The sequence below is a fragment of the Homarus americanus genome, unplaced genomic scaffold (genome assembly GCF_018991925.1).
Source record: "Homarus americanus isolate GMGI-L3 unplaced genomic scaffold, GMGI_Hamer_2.0 scaffold25467, whole genome shotgun sequence".
Classification (NCBI taxonomy): domain Eukaryota; kingdom Metazoa; phylum Arthropoda; class Malacostraca; order Decapoda; family Nephropidae; genus Homarus; species Homarus americanus.
This window is the reverse complement of record NW_024732867.1, coordinates 5,938,800-5,960,924: the sequence shown is the minus strand read 5'-3', so window position 1 is coordinate 5,960,924 and position 22,125 is coordinate 5,938,800. Positions and strand designations below refer to the sequence as shown.

The 22,125-nt window shown below is 41.7% G+C and overlaps 1 protein-coding gene across 3 annotated transcripts in view; it reads left to right on the top strand.

Moving 5' to 3' along the window:
• Positions 1-15,437: 15,437 nt before the first annotated feature.
• Positions 15,438-22,125, top strand: part of LOC121869164 (UDP-glucosyltransferase 2-like) — a 33,318-nt gene continuing 26,630 nt past the window's right edge. Inside the window, exons 1-3 of one of the 3 annotated variants that reach the window (XM_042370358.1) lie at positions 15,438-15,640; positions 17,167-17,172; positions 19,183-19,332. In XM_042370358.1, coding sequence (XP_042226292.1) covers positions 19,183-19,332 — 150 coding nt within the window. In that variant the 5' untranslated portion in view covers positions 15,438-15,640; positions 17,167-17,172. Of the gene's footprint in view, positions 15,641-17,166; positions 17,173-17,558; positions 17,673-19,182; positions 19,333-22,125 lie in introns of those variants that run through there. The other 2 variants (XM_042370356.1, XM_042370355.1) reach the window with 2 other exon arrangements.

Below are 22,125 nucleotides of genomic sequence, written 5' to 3'. Positions count from 1 at the left end.
TTATAACTTAACTGTATAAATTAGCGAGACTAGTTTGTATCTATTGATGTTTTTATGCTCGTCTCTAAACTTGTCCCTAGTCTTTTTACTACTTTTGTATAAATTTTGGTTTATGATATGTTTTATAGTTTTTCTTAAATTGGTTGACTGTGGTAGAATTTAAGGCGTTTTAACGATGCCCGGAATTGCTAACTCGATAACTTTACCGAACTGTCATTAAGAAATACGACATTGTACCGCGTCTTGGAAATAACTGTTGTACAAGTCTTCAGAAACCAAAAAAATTATAACTGTTATTTGGACACAATACGGAAAGAAATAGTGAAGAAAATATATAGAAAAAATATGGAAAGAAAGAAAAGGAAAAAATAGTAAATCAGTCAACACCAACTATGGCTTGATCCATTTTTTATACTGAAAGGTGTTCCACTATGTACTGTATTCTCTCTTCTCGCGGCTACAGTGTGTTGTTCGCATATATTATACACGCAATGCGACTAATTTCAGGATTGTTATGTCTTAATTTTTGCACGTACAGAACTGTAATAAACTTTTTCACCCTTATTTAAAGTATCTTATGAGTAATGATGTTAAAGTTTTTATCATATTTGAGTAATTGGATCATATGAAGATCCTCCCCCCCAAACCTACTTGGGGGGGAGGATCTTCATATGATTGATTTTTGCCGCTTGCAGCGGCTTTATTATGTACCCCACACTCATCCTGTGAGCGGTAGCGCAAGGATTACAGAGTAGGGTTTACAAGGGTCATAATAATTAACCCCGGTTGTCAGGATATTATGCTTCATATGATCAAGCCTGGATTGGGGGGGGGTAGGGGGGGTATAGGTTATTTATTTTATATTATATTATATAATTTATATTATTTTATATTATATTATTTAACCTAACCTTACCTAACCTAACCTAACCTAACCTAACTCAACCTAGGTTAGGTTAGGTTAGGTTAGGTTAGGTTATATGTTGGCGGGGATCTTCATATGAGCGCGACTGGGGGGGTGGATCTTCAGTTGGATACTTTGGGGGGGAAGATCTTCATATGATCCCCCTTTCCTATAATCTCCACTCGCAGGGTTGCCGGTGTGTTATCCAAGTTGGATGTGAGTAAGGCTCATGGACCGGACGGAATACCCCCTCGCGTTCTGAGGGAGTGCTGAAATTCTAGCCCCTGTGCTCGCTCGCCTCTTTCGCCTTTGCCTCAAAACCCAAAATTTTCCTTCTTCTTGGAAGCATGCCTCGGGTCAGCCCATCCCGAAGAAGGGTGACCATTCTAACCCCTCTAACTATCGCTCCATTGCCCTAACTTCATCCCTCTCTAAGATTTTCGAAACTATCTTGAATTCCCATTTTCTCCGTCACCTTGAACGCTTTCTCTTTTGTCGGATCACCAGTGTGGCTTTCGCCAGGCGAGATCTACTGGTGATCTGCTCTCCTACTGCACCCATCTTTGGTCATCCTCTCTTAGGGATTATGGGGAAACTTTTGTAGTGGCCCTCGACATCTCCAAAGCATTTGATAGGGTATGGCACAAGTCTTTGCTATCTAAACTTCCCTCTTTTGGTTTCTCTCCCCCACTTTGTTCTCTCATCTCTAGCTTCCTTGAGAACCGATCCATGGCAGTTGTTGTCGAGGGATCGATTTCTCGCTCTTTCTCTAACAATAGTGGCGCCCCACAGGGTTCTGTTCTTTCACCAACTCTCTTCCTTCTTTTTATCAATGATTTACTTCACACTACAACTAATTCTATCCATTCTTACGCCGATGATTCCACTCTTCACTCTTCCTCACATTTTCCCCTTCTTCCTAACTCTCAAACTAGATCTGTTTCTAGAACTGATATTGTAGTGGAATTCTCCCCTACAAACGCTGTTTGTCGCTGCCTAGCCGACCCCACCAATTCCCCAGTGTATGCCTCGTGGTCTAGGTCAACCAGCGCCGCCATACACCACGGAGCGGGGGTCAACTGCTAAGCCACGCCTACCCCCGCTATTTAAGACCTGACCTCGTGGTGATCTCTCTCTTTCTACCTACACCAACCAGCCAGCAACACCTCCTCCGCCTGCCTGGCGGTCCTCGCTCCTCCGCCTGCCTGGCGGTCCTCTCTCCCGCTGGCGAGCATGGCGACCCACAAGCTGTCCTTCTCTGAGCGTCCTCACCAACCAGCTCTCTCTACATCACGCTTGTAACCATGCTGCCTTCCCAGCACCAAGCTGCATTGTACATCCAATACAACATGTATATAGAGAGCACATTGTGAGTTTCCTTTCTCCATCCCATCCTGAGTGTGAACCAAACATCTCATACCCCACAAATGGTGACCCCCGGAGATTCGCACTCACACAGGATGGAGGAGAAACTGATCACGCTCCCAGTCTTCAAGCAACATGGAAGACTGGCTTATCCACCCAGAAGCAGCTATCATCGGCTCTACAGCTACTGTCTCTACACCGCAGGTTAGACACCCTAGAGCAGCTCTGCTACTCTAAGCAGACACCAGCTCCTCTTCCTGCCCCAAGCACCACGTCCGACCGACCCCAGCACACCCGTCCTGCCTCAGACGCCGACCCCGGCCCAGCAGTAACCCCTGCAGCCCTTGATGCGGCCTCTGTTCCTGAGTGCGGACACAGACACCCCTCTTTTCTCCCCCAGGTACTCCCTGCTAATGTCCTGCACCCTGCTGCTGTCGTGGACCCAGCTGCTGTCACGAGCCCTCATCCGTTTCTGCTGACGCAGCCCCTGCTCCTGACCCAGGCCCACACACCCCAGCAGGCGCATCTGACGACTCGGTACCTGCCGTGAGGGAAGCACAAAATTCATCGCCTCCACACACCCTTATTCTCCCTCTCTACTCCCACAGATATTGTGTATCTAGACAGTTGTCCCCAGCGACCGGCTCATCCACGCCATCGCCGTTGTCTCACATGAGGCACGCACCGCCCGTTCTGCCTCACATGTGCTATGCAACCCTGCAGACAACAAGTCTCCTACACAGCCTGGAGGGAAGGGGGAGTATTGTAGTGGAATTCTCCCCTACAAACGCTGTTTGTCGCTGCCTAGCCGACCCCACCAATTCCCCAGTGTATGCCTCGTGGTCTAGGTCAACCAGCGCCGCCATACACCACGGAGCGGGGGTCAACTGCTAAGCCACGCCTACCCCCGCTATTTAAGACCTGACCTCGTGGTGATCTCTCTCTCTCTACCTACACCAGCCAGCAACACCTCCTCCGCCTGCCTGGCGGTCCTCGCTCCTCCGCCTGCCTGGCGGTCCTCTCTCCCGCCGGCGAGCATGGCAACCCACAAGCTGTCCTCCTCTGAGCGTCCTCACCAACCAGCTCTCTCTACATCACGCTTGTAACCATGCTGCCTTCCCAGCACCAAGCTGCATTGTACATCCAATACAACATGTATATAGAGAGCACATTGTGAGTTTCCTTTCTCCATCCCATCCTGAGTGTGAACCAAACATCTCATACCCTACAATATCATTACTTCTATCAACGCGGATCTGTGCAGCATCTCTGAATGGGGAGATACAAACTTGGTCAAGTTCAATAGTAATAAAACTCAATATTTACCAATTACACTTTGTAGATTAGACGATCTCCCACCAATTACATTTCAGGAATCTATCATCCTCCCAAATTCCGAAATAAATATGTTAGGCCTCACCATTTCTTCGAATATGTCCTGGAAATCACACATCCTTAGTATAAGTAAAGCTACCTCCCGAAAGTTGGGAATGCTGTACAGATGCCGCAGCTACTCCACTCCTGAGCAGTTGCTCCAAGTATATAAGGGATTCATTCGTCCTAACTTGGAGTACTGCTCTCATATCTGAGGTGGCTCTTCTTCTGTCCAACTATTAAATAGGGTGGAATCAAAGGCATTTCGTCTTATTAACTCTCCACCTTTAGTCGACAATCTCTCTTCCCTTTCTCTTCGCCGCAATGTTGCTTCACTCTCTCTCTTTTACAGGTACTTTAACGGGCAATGTTCAGTAGATTTGGCATCCTCTGTACCGCCGGCAAGGCGGTGCCCACCGTTTCTCCGTGGATGTCGGTCACACGAGAATAACCCGTTATAGTACCTCCTTCTTTCCTCACACAGCCAAACTGTGGAATGCTCTGCCTTCTTCTGTGTTTCCATGCTCTTACAATCTGTCTCACTTTAAAGAGCTGGTTTTCCGGCATCTTCGTGGTGTAGATTGATACAGTATAACCTTTTTTTCATATTTACAATTTCTTTCCGTTCTTTTTTTTCCCGCCCCCCAGGCTCCGTTGTGGGTCATTTGACCTGTGCCCGGGTGGGATAATTCCCGTAAAAAACAAAAAACAAAAAAACCCAACCTGTTACACTCCTTCGGATAGTCCCACACGCACCTGATTCACCTTCGAGTAGTTACGCACGTAAGCACGCACGAACACACACACATATTAGGAATATAATAACATAAGAATGGAGGAAATTGCAGCGGGCGTATTGGCCCATACTAGGCAGTCCATTTTACACTTATCACTCGTATATCCGTCCAACCTATATATGAAGCTACCCAGCAGGTAACTTGTTCAACTCATCCACTACTCTATTTCCAAATAAGTGTTTACCTCTCTCGCGCCTAAATCTAAATTTGTCTCCTTTAAAACACATTGCTATGAGTTCGCTCCTGGTTAGATAGTTTGAGTACCTTTGTTATATCACCTTTGTTTAGCCCTACGTATTATTTGTACACATCAATCATTTTGCCCCTCACTCTACGTCTCTCGAGGGAGTGCAAGTTCAAATGCCTTAATCTGTCTCTATACTCAAGGTTCCTAATGCCCGGGATTATTCTTGTCATCCTCCTCAGAATGCTTTTGAGGGATTCGATATCCTTTCTGTAGTACGGTGACCAAAACTGAACCGCATAACGAAGTGTGGTCTCACAAGCTCAAGATAATAGTTTTAGGATAACCTCGTTAGTCTTGTAACTATAACTCCTTTGTATGAACCCAAATAAAGTACTTTGTTAGCCTTGTTTCGAGAAAATATACATTGTTGTCTTGGTTTAAAATTCCTACTTATCATTTACCCCGAAACCTTTCTCACATTCGAATTTCTCTATAACAGCGTTGTTCATCTGATAGCTAGATTCTCTCTTTACATATCCTAGAATAAGTACTTTGTATTTGTCCACATTGAATTTCATCTGCAATTCTTCAAACAATGAAAATGTTTTGGGGGATCTTCCTGTAGTTTTGCGGAGTCCTTGTCAGATTTAATTACACGTCCTATTTTAGTGTCATCAGCAAATTCACTTATGTTGCTCTCTACGCCTATATCTATGTCGTTTATGTACAGTATATGATAAATGGTAATAGTCCAATTACTGAGCCTTGGGGTGCTCCACTAGTGACGTTACCCCAATCGGATTTAGTACCATTAATGCTGGCTTTCCGTTCCTGTCCTGTAACTACGCCCTAATCAAGTTTAGAATATCTCTTCCAATTCCATGTGCCTATACTTAACATTATTAGTCTTTCATGGGGGACCTGTCGAGAGCTTTGCTAAAGCCGAGGTAAACTACATGTTATACAAGTTTGCTCAGTGCATAAGTTCTTCCTTACTTTCCTTTAATACTCTGGCAAATATCTCATCATGGCCTGGCGACTTATTAGGTTTCAGTTTATCTATTTGTTTATTAACATCGTTACTAGTCTTTAATCTATTTTCTTCCCTATCTCTGTAGATAGTCGGTGCTTTGGGTATCATGGTTAAAGTTTCGGTTGTTAAGACTGATGAAAAGTATCTGTTCAAATTAATATTCATTTCTCCGTTGTTATCAGTAAATTCGTCGATATCTGATTATATTGGTCGAATCTTGTTTCGTGTTTTAGTTTAAAACACTTGGAAAAAATCCCTTTGGTTTGTTATCTTCAGTTCATTATTCCTCTTTTTTTTCTTTTCTGTCTCAACTCTACTGGCCAATACTTTATAATAATTTTGGAGGTAAACTTCACCACGATTTCTTCTCCTACCTATAGCCTTCCTTTGTCCATAATATTCCTTAAGTAATTAATTGTTTATTTATTTAACTGGGATTATCCCACCCGGGCACAGGTCACTGACCCAAATCAGGGCCCGGCGGGCTGTAAAGGCCTAGGACTTAGGGATAGAAATCCCTTACCTGATTAATCCGGTTCTTAATAAAGGAAAGTCAAGGACCAAGGTTTTCTGAGGAATAACAAACAACCGTTTGAGATTGACAGCTCTTTACTATAAAAATATAAGACAAAACTCTGACACCACTCAACCACATGAAATAACAATTACGGGAGTCAAACAAATAATACAGTCAACAGTTAATGGAGTTAAACAATTAATGGAATCAAACAATTAATGGAATCAAACAATGAACAGATATTTCCTACGGCAGTGGCCCGGGGGAAGGTTCTGGAATGCAGTGATCCACTCTCAGGGGGATGGTCCTCACTCGAGCGACAGCGGCCGATGTCTTGATATGGCAGGAGAACACCGGGCACAGACGGAGGAGATGAACTGACGGTCGTGGTATGGGGTACAGATGATTGATTGTCGATAGGTGAAGGTCTGGGGACACAGCCCACGAGTCCAGCGCCTTTGATGAGATCACAGCCAGAATTTGACGAACAGCGGGGAGGTAGTGACTGTACTGACGGCTGAGTAGGATAACATAAGAACATAAGAATGGAAGAAACTGCAGAGGGCCTATTGGCCCATACTGGGCAGTCCCGTTTACACCCAACCCCTATTGCTCATATAAACATCCAACCTATGTTTGAAGCTATTCAGCGTATTCGAGTTAATGATGATATTTGGCAACTTGTTCCATTCATCCACAACTCTGTTACCAAACCAGTGTTTACCTATTTCACGCCTAAATCTAAATTTGTCTAATTTAAAACCATTGTTACGAGTTCGCTCCTGGTTGGATAGTTTGAGTAACCTTTGTAATGTCCCCTTTGTTTAACCCTGACTTCCACTTATACACCTCTATCAGGTTGCCCCTCGCTCTACGTCTCTCGAGGGAGTGCAAATTATGGTGCTTTAACCTGTCTCTATACTCAAGGTTCCTAATGCCTGGGATTAGTCTTGTCATTCTCCTCTGAATTCTTTCCAATGATTCTATATCCATTCTGTAATACGGTGACCAGAACTGAACTGTGTAATCCAGGTGTGGTCTCACAAGAGCAAGATACAGTTTTAGGATGACCTCGCTAGTCTTGTAACTCACACTCCTTTGTATGAACCCAAGTACTTTATTAGCCTTGTTACGAGCAAAAACACATTGCTTACTTGGCTTAAGGTTCCTACTTATCATTACTCCTAAATCTCTCTCGCAGTCGGATTTCTCTATGGCATCGTTGTTCATCTGGTATCTGGTTTCCCCTGTTTACATCTCCTATACTGAGTACTTTACATTCGTCCACGTTGAATTTCATCTGCCATTTTTCAGACCATTCGAAAAATTTGCTTAGATCTTCCTGTCGTTTAGTGGAGTCCTCGTCAGATTTAATTACACGTCCTATTTTAGTGTCATCAGCAAATTTACTTATGTTGCTGTCTATGCGGATATCTATGTCTTTTATGTATATAATAAATAATAATGGTCCAAGTACTGAGCCTTGGGGAACTCCACTTGTGACGTTGCTCCAATGGGACTTAGTGCCGTTAATGCTCACTCGCTGTTTCCTGTCCTGTAACCACGCCCTAATCCATTTAAGGATGTTACCTTTGATGCCATGAGCATCTACCTTTCTAATTAGTCTTTCGTGGGGGACTCTGTCGAAGGCTTTGCTAAAGTCGAGATATACCACATCATAATTGTGCCCCTCGTCCACCGATTCGAAAACTGCTGAAAAGAATGTTAATAGATTAGTTAGACAAGAACGTCCACTTGTGAAGCCATGCTGGGAATCATTGATGAATCTGTGCTTCTCCAGGTGATTTCGAATAGAGTTTGAAATGATTGCTTCCAGTAATTTGCCTACTATTGATGTTAGACTGATTGGGCGATAGTTAGAGGATAGTGATCTATCCCCCTTCTTGAAAATCAGTATTACATTCCTATCCTCCAGGATTCTGGTACTACACCTGTTTTTAAGGACATGTTAAACAACTTAGCTAAGGGCATACTAAGCTCTTCCTTACATTCCTTTAATACTCTGGCAAATAACTCATCGGGACCAGGTGACTTATTAGGCTTTAGTTTGTCTATTTGCTTACTAACATCGTTACTAGTCACTACTATCTCGCTTAATTTGTTTTCTTCACTATCTCTGAATAGAGTCGGTGCCTTGGGAATCATGTTTAAATTTTCGGTGGTGAAAACTTTTGAAAAATATTTATTCAAATTATTGCTCATTTCTCCGTCGTTATCAGTGAGCTCGCGGGTATCTGACGGTATTGGTCCAATCTTTTCTCGTGTTTTAGTTTGATACATTTGGTAGAATCCTTTGGGGTTTGTCTTCGCCTCCCTTGCTATCCTTACCTCATTATTCCTCTTGGCTTTCCTTATTTCGGTTTTAACAGGGTGACGCTGGTAGCAGAGACGTTCTTACCTCCGTCCAACCCCCCCCATGTGGGGGACTCGCCAGCAAACAAGCGAATGTGAGTGTGCAGCGATAACGAGCAGGAAGATCGTTTCAGCCCTTACAGGGGCAAAAATTAAATACTACTACTACTTTTTTTTTTTTAAATGGCCTCCAGCCTCCCCCAATAGCCATACCTTCGCCACCATTTTATTACCTTAATATTGTAATACACAAGTAGCTATCCTAGCTGTGTTGGGGTAGTTGAGCAGCAGATCTATGCGGCATTCAGTGACTGCTGCCTCATAGTCAATATCTGCAAGTGTTGTCGGCCCCAGGCCGATGCTCTCGTTCCCCTGAGGCAGAGGAAAGCTGACCTAAGGAGAGAGAAGGACAGTCGACATCTCCTCCAGGCTGTAACATAATTTCTGGGCTGCTGCTTCTGTTCAGATATCACCTCCACGAGTCTGTCGTAGAAGCATCTTGCACTTGGTCCCATCCCACCAGAGGTTGTGAACACTAGAGGAGTGAAGCTGCCTTGATCAACGTTCTGAATTCTCTCCCCATATGCCCTGAGCTCCCTTTTAACTTGGCTTATATATAAATAAGTTGAGGGGTTAAGTTACAAACCCAAATGGACTTTTTCTCCATTTACTGCTATACTAAAAGATCACAGTCTATTAGTTAAATGCACCGTAATTAACACTGTAGGCTGTGAGTGTTAGTTAAAGACAGGGCTCAGCTTGACTGAGTTAAGTCACCTGTCCGACTCTCGTGAGGCTGAAGTGAAGACTGGCTCGTGAGGGGAGGTGCCTGTGAGGGAGAGGTGCCTGTGAGGAAGAGGCCGGGCTAACCCTACATTCTCAAGGTCGGCCTACTGATAGAGGAATTTCCCGTCACGTGAACAGCACATGGCAACTCACAGCTTATGGAAAATTACCGGGGGTGATTGTATTATATAAACTAAATATATTAACCAAAATTTATATAATTATTACTTTTTTATTTTTTTATTTTTTTACGGGGATTAGCCCACCCGGGCACAGGTCACTGACCCACATCTGGGCCTAGGGGGCGAAAATGTAATAATAATGATAATAATAATGATAATAATAATAATAATTGTAATAATAATAACAATAATAAAGAACCATAAATAAATACAAAAACGAAAAAAAAAGATCAAGAGTGAGAAACAATATAAAGTATGTATGTTGTGTTGTCAAAGTAAGAGAAACAATTAAGACTCTAAAACTGTCTTTAAATTAGGCAGAAAGTCAGCTCATCAACCTGGGACTTGGTCACAATTTTCGTGATGCCATATGGCAGCAGGGTCTACCATTAGACAACACATTATGTTCCAATATCTTCCCAGGCGGTGGTACCTTCCTGTTTGGTAGCTGCCTACTACCTACCTGCCTACTACCTAACATGCCTACTACCTACTTCCCTGCCATGAGACAGGGGCTAATACACCAAGTTAGCATTACCACTCACTAAACTCCTCAAAAAAGATATGGAGTTTACATGGAATAACGAACAAGAGGACAGTTTTAATGCTCTCAAGAGTCTCAGGGGCAGTGCTCATGCAAACTGATCATTGAGGAAAATAGCGGGTAATAGCATACGCCAGTCGCACCCTCAACGATGCAGAAACACACTATTCAGCTACTCACTTAGAAGCATTAGCTGTAGTGTGGGCTATCAAGCATTTTCGGGATCTCATTTTGGGATATACGATCACAGTCCACACAGATCGTGTAGCCGTGACAGGATTATTTAATGGGAAGAACTTATTAGGGGGTTTATTGTGCTTGTATCTAACCATACAGGAATTCGCACCCGACTTCAAGTATTTGCAGGGCTGTGCGAACGTGGTAGCTGATTCGCTATCAAGACACATAGCTCCTGTGACGACTCTACCTAGGTTCACCCTGTCACAGCTATGGGCAGAACAGTTACAGGATCCACTATGGTCCAAGGTTATATATGCCTTAGAATCGGGAGATGAGGTAAATTTGTCCAAATCACCTCTACCACTCTCACAGTTTGAGCTGCGGCACGACATACTATATCGCTCAGTGAAAACACAACAAGAGTCAATCTCTCCAATTGTTATTCCTACATCATTAAAGGAATACATCCTCATCCTCTTCCATGATGCACCCCAAGCTGGGCATCCAGGGTGAGGCAGATGTCTAGCAGAAATTAGACAAAATTATTATTGGAAAACTATAAGGACCAACATCGTGCACCACATTGCTAAATGTTTATCTAGTGCAAAACAAAAAGGAACAACGATGGACGCAGCTCCAATCTTAGAATACCTGACGCCGGAACGTCCTTGGGATACAGTTGGGATCGATTTATTGCAACTACCAAAAAGCCACCAAGGCTCTAGTTACGTACTTGTCTGCGTTGATCATTTCTCTAGATTTGAGGTACTAGCAGACCAAGTCCGCCGAATGAGTGGCTCATGCATTAGTCACTCTCGGATAACAGGACAGAATTTAAGAATCAACTCTTAGCTGCAATATGTCAACAATATGACACCACACAAACCTTCACAACCTCCTACCATCCATCTTCAAATGGGTTGGTCGAGCGTACAAACAGAAAAATTCTTGAGATTCTCCGACGTGTGGTGAATCCGATGCATAGTTCGTGGGAGGGCTGGCTCCATAGGTTGCAGCGTCCATCAATGGACCTATAAAGAGCTTTACAGGCAAATTGCCAAACTACATAATTTAAGGTACCGATATACGATTACCCTACGATCTACTATCAGGAACCCCAGAACCTGTGTACAACATGGATGACTGTGCAAAGAAGCACATCAATGTTTTCACAAGCATCCATGGAAAAGTACGAAAACACTTAGCAGCCTCGAGTGCTGAAAAAGATCTGCAAGCAACATAAAATAGCTAAGCCTATAACATATAGAAATAGGAGACAAATTAATGATAAAAGCGCCGGAACGCACATCAAAACTTTCGCCGAAATTCACAGGTCTGTACATGATTAGAGTGAAAGAACATGGAAACAAATTCCAAGTTGTTGAGCCAACGTCAAATGTCACAGATATAGTACATGTAGATAGAATGAAAAAAAGTCAGCAGAGACTTAGTTGGGACTCCTAATGTCAGTCAGGAACATCCTACTTCTACGACAACGGTTGCACAACAAAATGTCACAATAGACAGTGCATATCGTCAAAAACTACGATCGGCAAACAAAAATCGTTAATTATCCTAGCCTCTTCCAGACATGGCTCGGATATCACTACTACTGTTGGTCTGGAGCGTGGTGACAACAGCCGCCTCCCCAGCAGACGTCGTCAAACACTTTGCTTTAGCTGCCCCACTAGGCAAAGTACTGGTAGTACAAGACATTGTAACTGTCAAGTACGGGCTCCATGATTAATGCGCATGCCAGTACATATAAAGTCAATAGCTGTCCACATGGAAGCAGCTATGAAAACTCTATAAGATCTCGAACATAAATCTACAATCTCTACAACAATCCGTCAGACCATCTCTCTTCAACACGACCGTATGAATAGTCTACTCAAGCGAGTAAATCACTTCAAGGGAAAGCTCCCTATATTTCCTGTGGTCATCTGGAAGAATGTACATTCTCAGCTGCGTCAAAAACGTGGTCTGTTTAACTTTGTAGGGATAATATGTAACACCTTGTTTGGTACGGCAACCGTCGAAGATGTAGCTAAATTAGGGAATAAAATGAGTGCAGTTTCAGAAGCGGTTAAGAACAAAATAGGGCCATTGAGCAGTCCTACAAGGCCGTACAAAGTCTGACCTCTCATATGAATGCTATTGTTGACGAAACTAATCAACTAACAACTGTTGTCCAGGGAATCACACGGTCAGAATCTACACTGGAATGGCTACTCTGCTTCACTGAATACATACATGCAGCCGAGGCCTCGGTACAAGCTTTCATAGAAACCACTAAGAGGCTCATAGCTGATCTTGTAAATGCAGGGTTAGGTTGTTGCCAGTTGGTCAACTAATTGCCGCTTTACATATATATATAAAACTAAATATCATTTAACTTCTTTCTTTCAGGAGCATGAAGTGGAATATTATTAGCCCTTATTAGAAGCAACATTAACACACAGGGAAATACTAATACACATTCCACTAAAAACACACCCAAAAAATTATGTATGGCATTTGGAATTATTATGAAAGCGAGTGGGGGACTAGCTATTAATTCTGAACAAACAAACAGAACTAGTAGTTGTATCAGAGGATTTTTCATTAGTTGCTGAGACTAAGCATGAAGTCCTAAATCATTATAAGTCAACATATTTACACTTGCATGTTTGTCCTGCGTATGCTTTCGCTTTCACCCGGGCTGCTGAGGCTACATGTGTGAATTAGGTATACTACAAACTAATGCCTCTACAGCTCTACAACAATTAGTATATATTCCAATGCCACATAGGTTAGTGTTTCACGCACATGTCAATAATGTGCAATATTTCTTTTTCCCAAATCAAACCAGTGTGATACTTATATGTCAGGATGTAGGCAACATTTAGTAGTAAAAGGTTATCATATAGCACCGGACTATTGTGAAATTAGCAGTAGTGCAATCACAACCTTGCCTGCTCGCCATCTTCTTGCATTTGTCACAAACATAACTTCTGAACTGGTTCCCATACCAATTACCCTAAATATAAGTTTCAGTAATCTTCATAGTGTTTCTGATAAACTTAAACTTCTATCTTATATTAATGAGACACAGTTTCCCAACTTACAGGATTCTCTTCCTTTACATTTATCTTCCGGTATAATCATACCTGGTTTCATTATACCTACCATCATATTTATCAGTTCCTCGATTGTTATGATAATTTGTTACATGAAGACTTCTTCTAGGTACACAATAGTTTCTAAGAAGACTTTTCGGAAGGAATTCCAAAGGCGTGTGCACGAAGAAAAAGTTTAGCTAAAGCACACTTTCTTGTAACAAGGTTCGGTACACCTAGGCTTTAAACCGTGTGGTCTCGGTTGGAGGTAATTGAGTGGTGTAACAGCACCATTTGCATTATATAAATATTTGGTATTATAATATTCTTAGCCTGTTTCTTTTTAATGTCCTTATGCATCGCCTACTTTACCTTCTTTCTGACATTCCTGGTACCACAGTTACCTGTTACGCAGATTAAATCTGCATTCACTCAGAGTCGCCGGTAGATCTTCAACGCCTCCTCAACTCATCCTCTCCCCAGACAAGAGTGGGATCTTTTCTCCTCGTAGCCCGGGGACACCAACAGAATTCACTGTACATCTACCTGGGTGCACATGTACGAACTACTCCAGCTACACCTGTACGACAACGTGTCCATCCCATCGTCCGGAACCTTATAGATCGACTGCAACAGCTTCTAACCCCTCTTCCATGCCTCACCAACAATGTTTCCGGGATTTCTATCCTTGTAACCAGAACTGTTTACATTGTTTATCTGATCTGTTGTCGACTACCTTTCTCCTGCCCTATGTCAAGTTCCCCCAAAATCTCTAGTTCCCCTTGAAAAGTTTCAAAACAAAGTTATGAGATTTATCCTGGGTTGTCCCACCTCCACTAGGATAGTCAACATGCAAACTGAACTCAATCTCCCTTCCCTTGATGAGATAATGTCTCCTGCTTCACTGTAAAACGTCTTCACTCTCCCCACCTTGCCCCCATTATTCTTATGTCATTAGCACCTCCCTTGACCCAATTTCAACTCGGCCTCTACTTCGGTCGGGTGGTCTCACCCTCATTAAAATATTGTTTTCTATGGTTCAGAACCTCGATATATATGTACACGTAGCAGAGGATGATCACGGTCCTCCACCCTGGAGGATTCCCTGTCCAGCAGTCACCTTTACTCACACCACAAAGGCGGACCCTCCTCTACTTCAGAAACAATTAGCTCTGGAGACCATAGACAGAGTCTCTACCTAAGTCCCTGCTGGACACCATCTATACACCGATGGTTCCCTACAGGCAGACGGGAGTGCGGGGTGCGCTCTCTTCTTATTGAATGTGGACCCACAGGCAGGAGGTAGGTCCGCCGTAGACTTCCGAAGTGGTCGAGCTCAACCTACAGTGAATTACGTGAACTCATGGTTACAGTTAATCTCCTCCTTCAGATGAGATTGAACTGTATAATCATTTGTGATTCTCAATATGCCCTCCAGGCCCTCTCCTCCTCTAAGCCTTTCTGCCTTCCTTTAATTCAACAGTTGCTACGTCTATAAGCTTTAGCCCATGGTAATTCTCTTGTCATACATTTGTTGTGGGTTCCATCTCATGTTGGAATTAAAAAAAATATTAAGTCTATGCAACCGTTGTAACGGTTTATACGAATTAAAAAAAAGATTACAGGACACTGGCTGGACATACGCATGGCATGAGGTGGTCATCAGCTGGACATCGTTGTTTTACTTAAACATAGTATATCATTCATTTTTATTTTGGGATATTTTATATTTTAAGTCGTGTACCCCAGTGCTAATGTGCGAGGAAACACTGCTACGAGCATCAAACACAGTCATATAACCATGAGAAGACGCTAATTGACAAATCCTTCACTGCTGTCGTTGTTCAAGGTCAGGCGAGATTGAAGGCACGACAGGAAACGAGACTACGTGATGGGTGTCTATGAAATATCAGATGGTTTCGTGGGTTGTCTAATGCAATGGTCAATGATCATCTAAATGCAATGTATTTAGACAACCAATGAAACTATCTGGTATTTCATAGACATCCATCACGTAGTCTCGTTTTCTGTCATGCCCCCATTGTCAGCTGACCTTGAGCTGGACTCCGAGTACAGCAACAGCTAAGGATTGGCCAAGCGCCGAGTCATGGTTATACAACATATCAGGGTGGTAGTGTAGAGTGTAGTATTTGTCAGTGATCATAAATATTCAGATTGTGAGGAACACTGCGAGAGAGTGTGTGGCTACCGTTCTTTACCACCAAAGAAACCACCAACTCGTCGTCTTCTTAAAACTCGAGGCTCTTGGTCTCATCTGTGTTTACTGAAAAGCTGATTAAGTAAGTGTGATCACATGTTCTAAAAGGCAATAATTGTTTTCAGATATAACACAATAATAATATATTTTACCAATGATCATTGGGATAGCTGATAATATACTGTTGTTGACCAATCAGAATTAAAAAAAAATTCAAAATAAGAAATGGTTAGGATTGGGATTATTTTGGGAAGGAATCAAGAGCACTTTTTTCTTGGAATTTGAAATTAACTTTATGAAATAGTCTAGCAGGTCCAGAATTATAGAAAAAAACAGCATCGATATCTTCCAGAAAGTCAGATATGGGAGACATTGTTTCAAAGAGGAATTAGCGTAATTCTTAATAAAATCACAGCAATTTGACACCAGAGATCCTTAATTAGCGTTTAGAGGAGTACCTGTATTATAGTGAACAGTAGTGAGAGGTGAGTGTTCTTGAGCTATGGTGATAAGCGCCAAGGATAACGAAAAAGTCTATAAAAAGTTCAGATAGTTTATCCTCCTTAATGGGATTTTCCTTGTGACTGACATTAAGCTCTACTTTGAATTTCACTTCTTTGTGATCGCTGTTAGTTAGTTCGTTCCTTACATCGACATTACTAATGAGGTTCTCACTGTTTGGCAGAACTAAATCTAGTATATTATTACCTCGGGTGGGTTCGGCTTTGTTGACCCAGTCCTGAACTATTTCAAGAAAATCTTCTGATTTTGAGTTAGGTTAGGTTAGATTAGTGTTAGGTTAGGTTAGAGTTGTTAGTCTTCATGCTATCTAAAACAACATGAACTAGATACGAACACCGAGATCACACCTTGGCCACTTGAGCCACTCACCCGTTATCTAGTTCAATAAGACGTCCCACACTTAACAGTCAGTGAGCACCAGACACTGACTACTGAGCCGATGTTACTTGGGATCATGTAAAGATAGTCTTCTGTTTATTTCATGTAGTGATTAGACACCCTAATATTGCCTGGGGGTTAGGTTAGGTTACGTTAGGTTAGGCTAGGTTAGGTTAGGGTAGGTTAGATTTTGTTAGATAGGTTAAGTGATCCTTTAATAACAGACCAGATAACCCAATTCACTCATGATTATAATAATTCTAAATCTTACGATTCTTTCAGCTCCAGAACTGATATAAAATTGACCCTCGGAATCATAGAAAGATAAATTGTTACACAAGGCATAATCATCACCAGATAAGACCCTTCACTCGAAACCTTCATCTTCTCTATCCATGAGAACACAAAGTTGCTGTTGTCTCAGCGGAATTCTCACCCAATTTTAGAAACCATTTTAATTTCGTAGGTAAAATGAGTCGGTAATATTTGCTATCATGTCTTTAATTCAGAAAAAAATATTCAAGTACCTTCAAAAGAGTCAGTGCATGCCAATTTTATTTGCCAATCATGCGTAACAGTGAATTAACCGACCGCCTAACTTTGTAAATAAAGCTGATGAGAAGATTCGCGGAGGGTGAGGTAATGTGAAGTAATCCCTCTCTACTTAAGGCTTCAGTCACTGATAATTTTTTTTTTTTTTTTTTTTAGGTTAAGGTGGGGAAAGGATGGAAGGCATGCTGGGGCTCAAGGCACAGCCAGACATGAGGGATGGAGAAGTCACAACATATAGTCGTGGGCGGGATGGTTGGAAAAAAAGTTTAATGAGTTAAAGAGAGGGGGGACGACACCCCTTGTTTTACATATTACAGAGTTTATTGGCTAACTAAGCTAACCTAGGATTTAGGATGAGGTTGCACAATGGTTAATTTGGTAGACAATGACAATTACATGTTTTTTTAAATCTTATACTGTATTACGTTATGGACTCACTAGATTGTGACTTGTTAAATGTGAACTTATATCATCTAAGTTTTAATCTAAAGTGGATCACTGTGGCGGACATACAGTAGATGGGTCGGGGGTTGGGTTATTGAAGTGCGGGCAGACATCGTGGCCACCAGGCGTGGGGTCGCCCTCCGTTGATGTCTTCCCCGCTGAAACAATCTGGGGTGCTTAAATATGTAATAATCCGCCACTTCTACTGGGTGTCTAAGGTAAAGAAGTGCACTGTCGTCTCATCAGTTTATACCGACTCTGGGTTGTCACAGTTGTGAATATATGAGTTGACTTAGATGATAGTCTTCCTGTTCCAGATTGTAACCATTGTCCGTCGAGTGTTACATAGTGTGGGTGTGGCGCCATAATGTTGGCCCGAGATTATTAAATGTCTCTACACTGTTGTAATGGTTATTAAATGTCTCTACACTGTTGTAGTGGTTATTAAATGTCTCTACACTGTTGTAGTGGTTATTAAATGTCTCTACACTGTTGTAGTGGTTATTAAATGTCTCTACACTGTTGTAGTGGTTATTAGATGTCTCTACACTGTTGTAGTGGTTATTAAATGTCTCTACACTGTTGTAGTGGTTATTAAATGTCTCTACACTGTTGTAGTGGTTGTTAAATGTCTCTACACTGTTGTAGTAGTTGTTAAATGTCTCTACACTGTTGTAGTGGTTGTTAAATGTCTCTACACTGTTGTAGTGGTTGTTAAATGTCTCTACACTGTTGTAGTGGTTAATAAATGTCTCTACACTGTTGTAGTGGTTGTTAAATGTCTCTACACTGTTGTAGTGGTTGTTAAATGTCTCTACACTGTTGTAGTGGTTGTTAAATATCTCTACACTGTTGTATTGGTTGTTAAATGTCTCTACACTGTTGTAGTGGTTATTAAATGTCTCTACACTGTTGTAGTGGTTGTTAAATGTCTCTACACTGTTGTAGTGGTTGTTAAATGTCTCTACACTGTTGTATTGGTTAAATGTCTACACTGTTGTAGTGGTTATTAAATGTCTCTACACTGTTGTAGTGGTTGTTAAATATCTCTACACTGTTGTAGTGATTATTAAATGTCTCTACACTGTTGTAGTGGTTATTAAATGTCTCTACACTGTTGTAGTGGTTATTAAATGTCTCTACACTGTTGTAGTGGTTATTAAATGTCTGTACATTGTTGTAGTGTCGGGCCATTAAAATTCGCTGTTCTATCAATACAATGAAACAGTTACCTTATATAATTTGCTATCGATGTTGTACAGTATATATAATTATCTCCGCAGTTTTATGTTTTCATATTTAAATATAACAATCCTGCTTGTAAATATGAGGCGAGTTGTGACAAGCGCAGTAACTGATTTAATGCAGTTTTTTTTATTACTGTATGTAGTAGCCACCAGCAGATAAGGCAAGTTATTGCCTTACCTGCTGGTGCACAGGGACTTTCCGATCACCCTATACTGTATTTATTAATTGCCTGGTATGATTTATGAATTACGTCACTGATGTTCATATAAGATGTCAATTACTATACGTAAACAAGATGGAAAGTCTGTACAGTATAGTCGACTTGTTCACGTAATGGAAATCTTACATTATTGACTGAGAATTGTTGGCCAAAACTACCTCCAGTCAAGTCTTAAATCCAGTATATAAAAAAATTGAAGCTGTGTCATCCGAAAAAAGTTATCTGAACGTTGTGATACATTATAACTTGAACACAATCAGATGCGGTGGTGGGTGTGTGTGGCGGCGTGTGTGGTGGCGCTGCAGGTGGCTGAGGCTGGCAGGATACTCTTCATGGCGCCCATCTCCTCCAAGAGCCACAAGAACTTCTACATGGGCATTGTCAACGCCTTAGCTGACCACGGTAACCAGGTGAGAGAGAGAGAGAGAGAGAGAGAGAGAGAGAGAGAGATTTCTGGTGTTTAAGGTAAGCACAGCACATGTAATATTTTTTGCTTAAATATCACTAATTATACCTTTATACTCGTCATATTTTCCAACTTACAGTACTACCAACTAGCAGCTCTTGTACGCCGTCATCCACCTTATAATTAACTCATCATTACTCAGAACTCAAAGAATCACAATTTTTTTTATTCTTTCTTCCATCATCAAATTAAAGATTTGCTTCGCCTTAAAACCATTATAACTCTTCGTTTGCACAAATCAGTGCACACTGTACACTGTGGAGTCCAGTGGGCTACAAATACTTAAAATAAATTAAATAAGTTCCAGATCACCGATGAATCCCTAAACCCACCAGACGCATTAACTGACTGGAAAGGAACATATAAATGACGTTATACATAAAGTATACTTTTATATTCCCTGATAAATCGTTCCAAAGTGGGTGTTGATGGTGTAATAGGCCCCTGTCTCATCAACAGAACGTATTATATAAATGGGTCAATACATCTGATATTATATTCAGATTCACCACCCTGTAACTTTCCACTGTCTATGAGTAAGACATGAGATTGACACGTGAGCGGGCAACTTACCCAAGAGGGCGAGACCCATAGCTCAGCATTCCTGTAAGCACGCACTGCGATGCCCCTAAGCTTCAGTAGCTCACCTCAAGTCTTATCGTAAGGACGTGACCTAACGTTTATCATACATAAACGCCGTCCCTTTCTCATTCACTCCTAGACAGTGAGACTTACGGTTGATATACACTCAGGAATTATATCTACAACCTTTTATAATAAAACAAAGGAACTACCGTTTGGGTTTCGTTACTTAAAACCCAAATATAAATATGTGTGAACGGACTGGTTAATTGGACAAGCAGCCGATTCATATAGGTGGCAAGCGGTGTGTACGGATTCTTCAAACTGGTAGTCGTATCATCCGTCTGTGTCTTGTGAAAAACAAGAAACCACACAGCAGTGACGCGTTACATAATCCGAGTGTTTAAAACTATATCCCGTATTGAGACGATATGTAGTGAGCGCTCCTTATCTCTGTCACATACAAATACGTGCAGAATTCGTAATATACAAATATTACAGCCTGTTGGTACATATCCAGATTGAGCCGGTTGAGATAGACTCCACTCAGCATTCCCTAGACATTACAGTGTTGCAGTGTTGAACAACAGTTTCGTAACCTGGAATTCAATTGGTATTTCACTAGCAGCTGAGCAGTATTGTTGTGTCGTCAGCGCGAATTACGAATTCCGGTGTCATCATACAGATCTCCATATATACGTGGTCTGTGAAGAATTGGCACACGGCAGTTTTCGCCAGCGAACGACCAGTGTGATAACCAATCATCTGTTTTCTGATCGCCGGAGGAGGAACTCACCTAAATCAAGTGGACTCGTCTCTCACCAAAGCAGAAGCGTCATCTCGTTGCCAAGGAAACCAGCAGCAGCGCACGCATCCTAGGAAGAGGCAACACCCACCACTCCACTCAGAACTCTTGAAGGATCACATTTTCTATACAGACGTACTACTCTGTATAAATAGGTATTTAAATTACATAGTTTTACACACATGAACACGTTCGAGAGATATCTTCACACCGATAGGTTCGTCGGATAGGATTATTTCAATGATAAAGTGTCGAATGTAAGATTAATGTATTGAAATCCTATAATTTACAGTAGTTTGTAAGTGTCTGTCTACTTATTGATAGTTTAATAATTAACTACAAAACATATTCATTTGTCTTGTAAATGAGAGGCAAGTGATCTACTTACTGTTAAGTATTCATTGACCCAAGGGGGCTAATAGATAATTTCTAAGTTTCCCATGTCTAATGTAGATGAAATCGAACGCCTAGCGCAACTATTTGCTGATAACCAACTCATCGATGATCAAGCCCAGACTGACATAGATTTTGAGTATGGAACACAGTTAAATGAGTCGGTAGGAAGTAGTGAGAAAGTTATAGACGAATCATTTGACGACTTAAACCGTCGTACCCTACGGTCTGGTAATCACTATAGTACCTCACCTAAGTATACTAAAGCAGTTACCCCTGTTACAGGTGATGGTGTGTCTGTTGCTAAATCGGTAACAACCTTATTAACCCAGCCTTCTGTTAAGAGTAAGAATACTAATTTGCTTAATACTAACACTAAAATGGCTTCGTCTAACCCTCACACCATTACTAATACCACACCTAAAGCTGATAATGTCATTAATATCATGCAGCGCGGCGATTATGTTCGAAATTTCACGGGACAAGACGATTATAGGGTCGCACATTTTATTCGTGCATGTGAAGATAGCATGCGCAATAGTCACATAACGACTGACGAAGATAAGAAAGCATATGTACGTTCCCATATAACGCAGGGTTCCTATGCAGGCGGTCGTTTAAATGCGTTTGGTTCTTTCAACAAGGCCATTAGCCTGTGGATGATAAGCTGTCACAAAAGTTTGTTTAATTCCATATTGTAAACATATATGCTCTATTAGCTCATTCTTGAACTCTGTTCCATTATCAGAGAGTAGAACTTTAGGCGTAGTATATGGACATATGAGATTCATCACTAATGCATAGGCTACTGCTTCGGCCGTTTTGCTTTTCAGTGGGACCAAGACCACGAACCTGGAAAAATGATCCACACACACTAAGACGTATCCTGATCCCTGATGACTCATTGGGAGTTGTAACAAGTCAACAGCGACTGTGTCAAACGGACGGTCTGGTGTA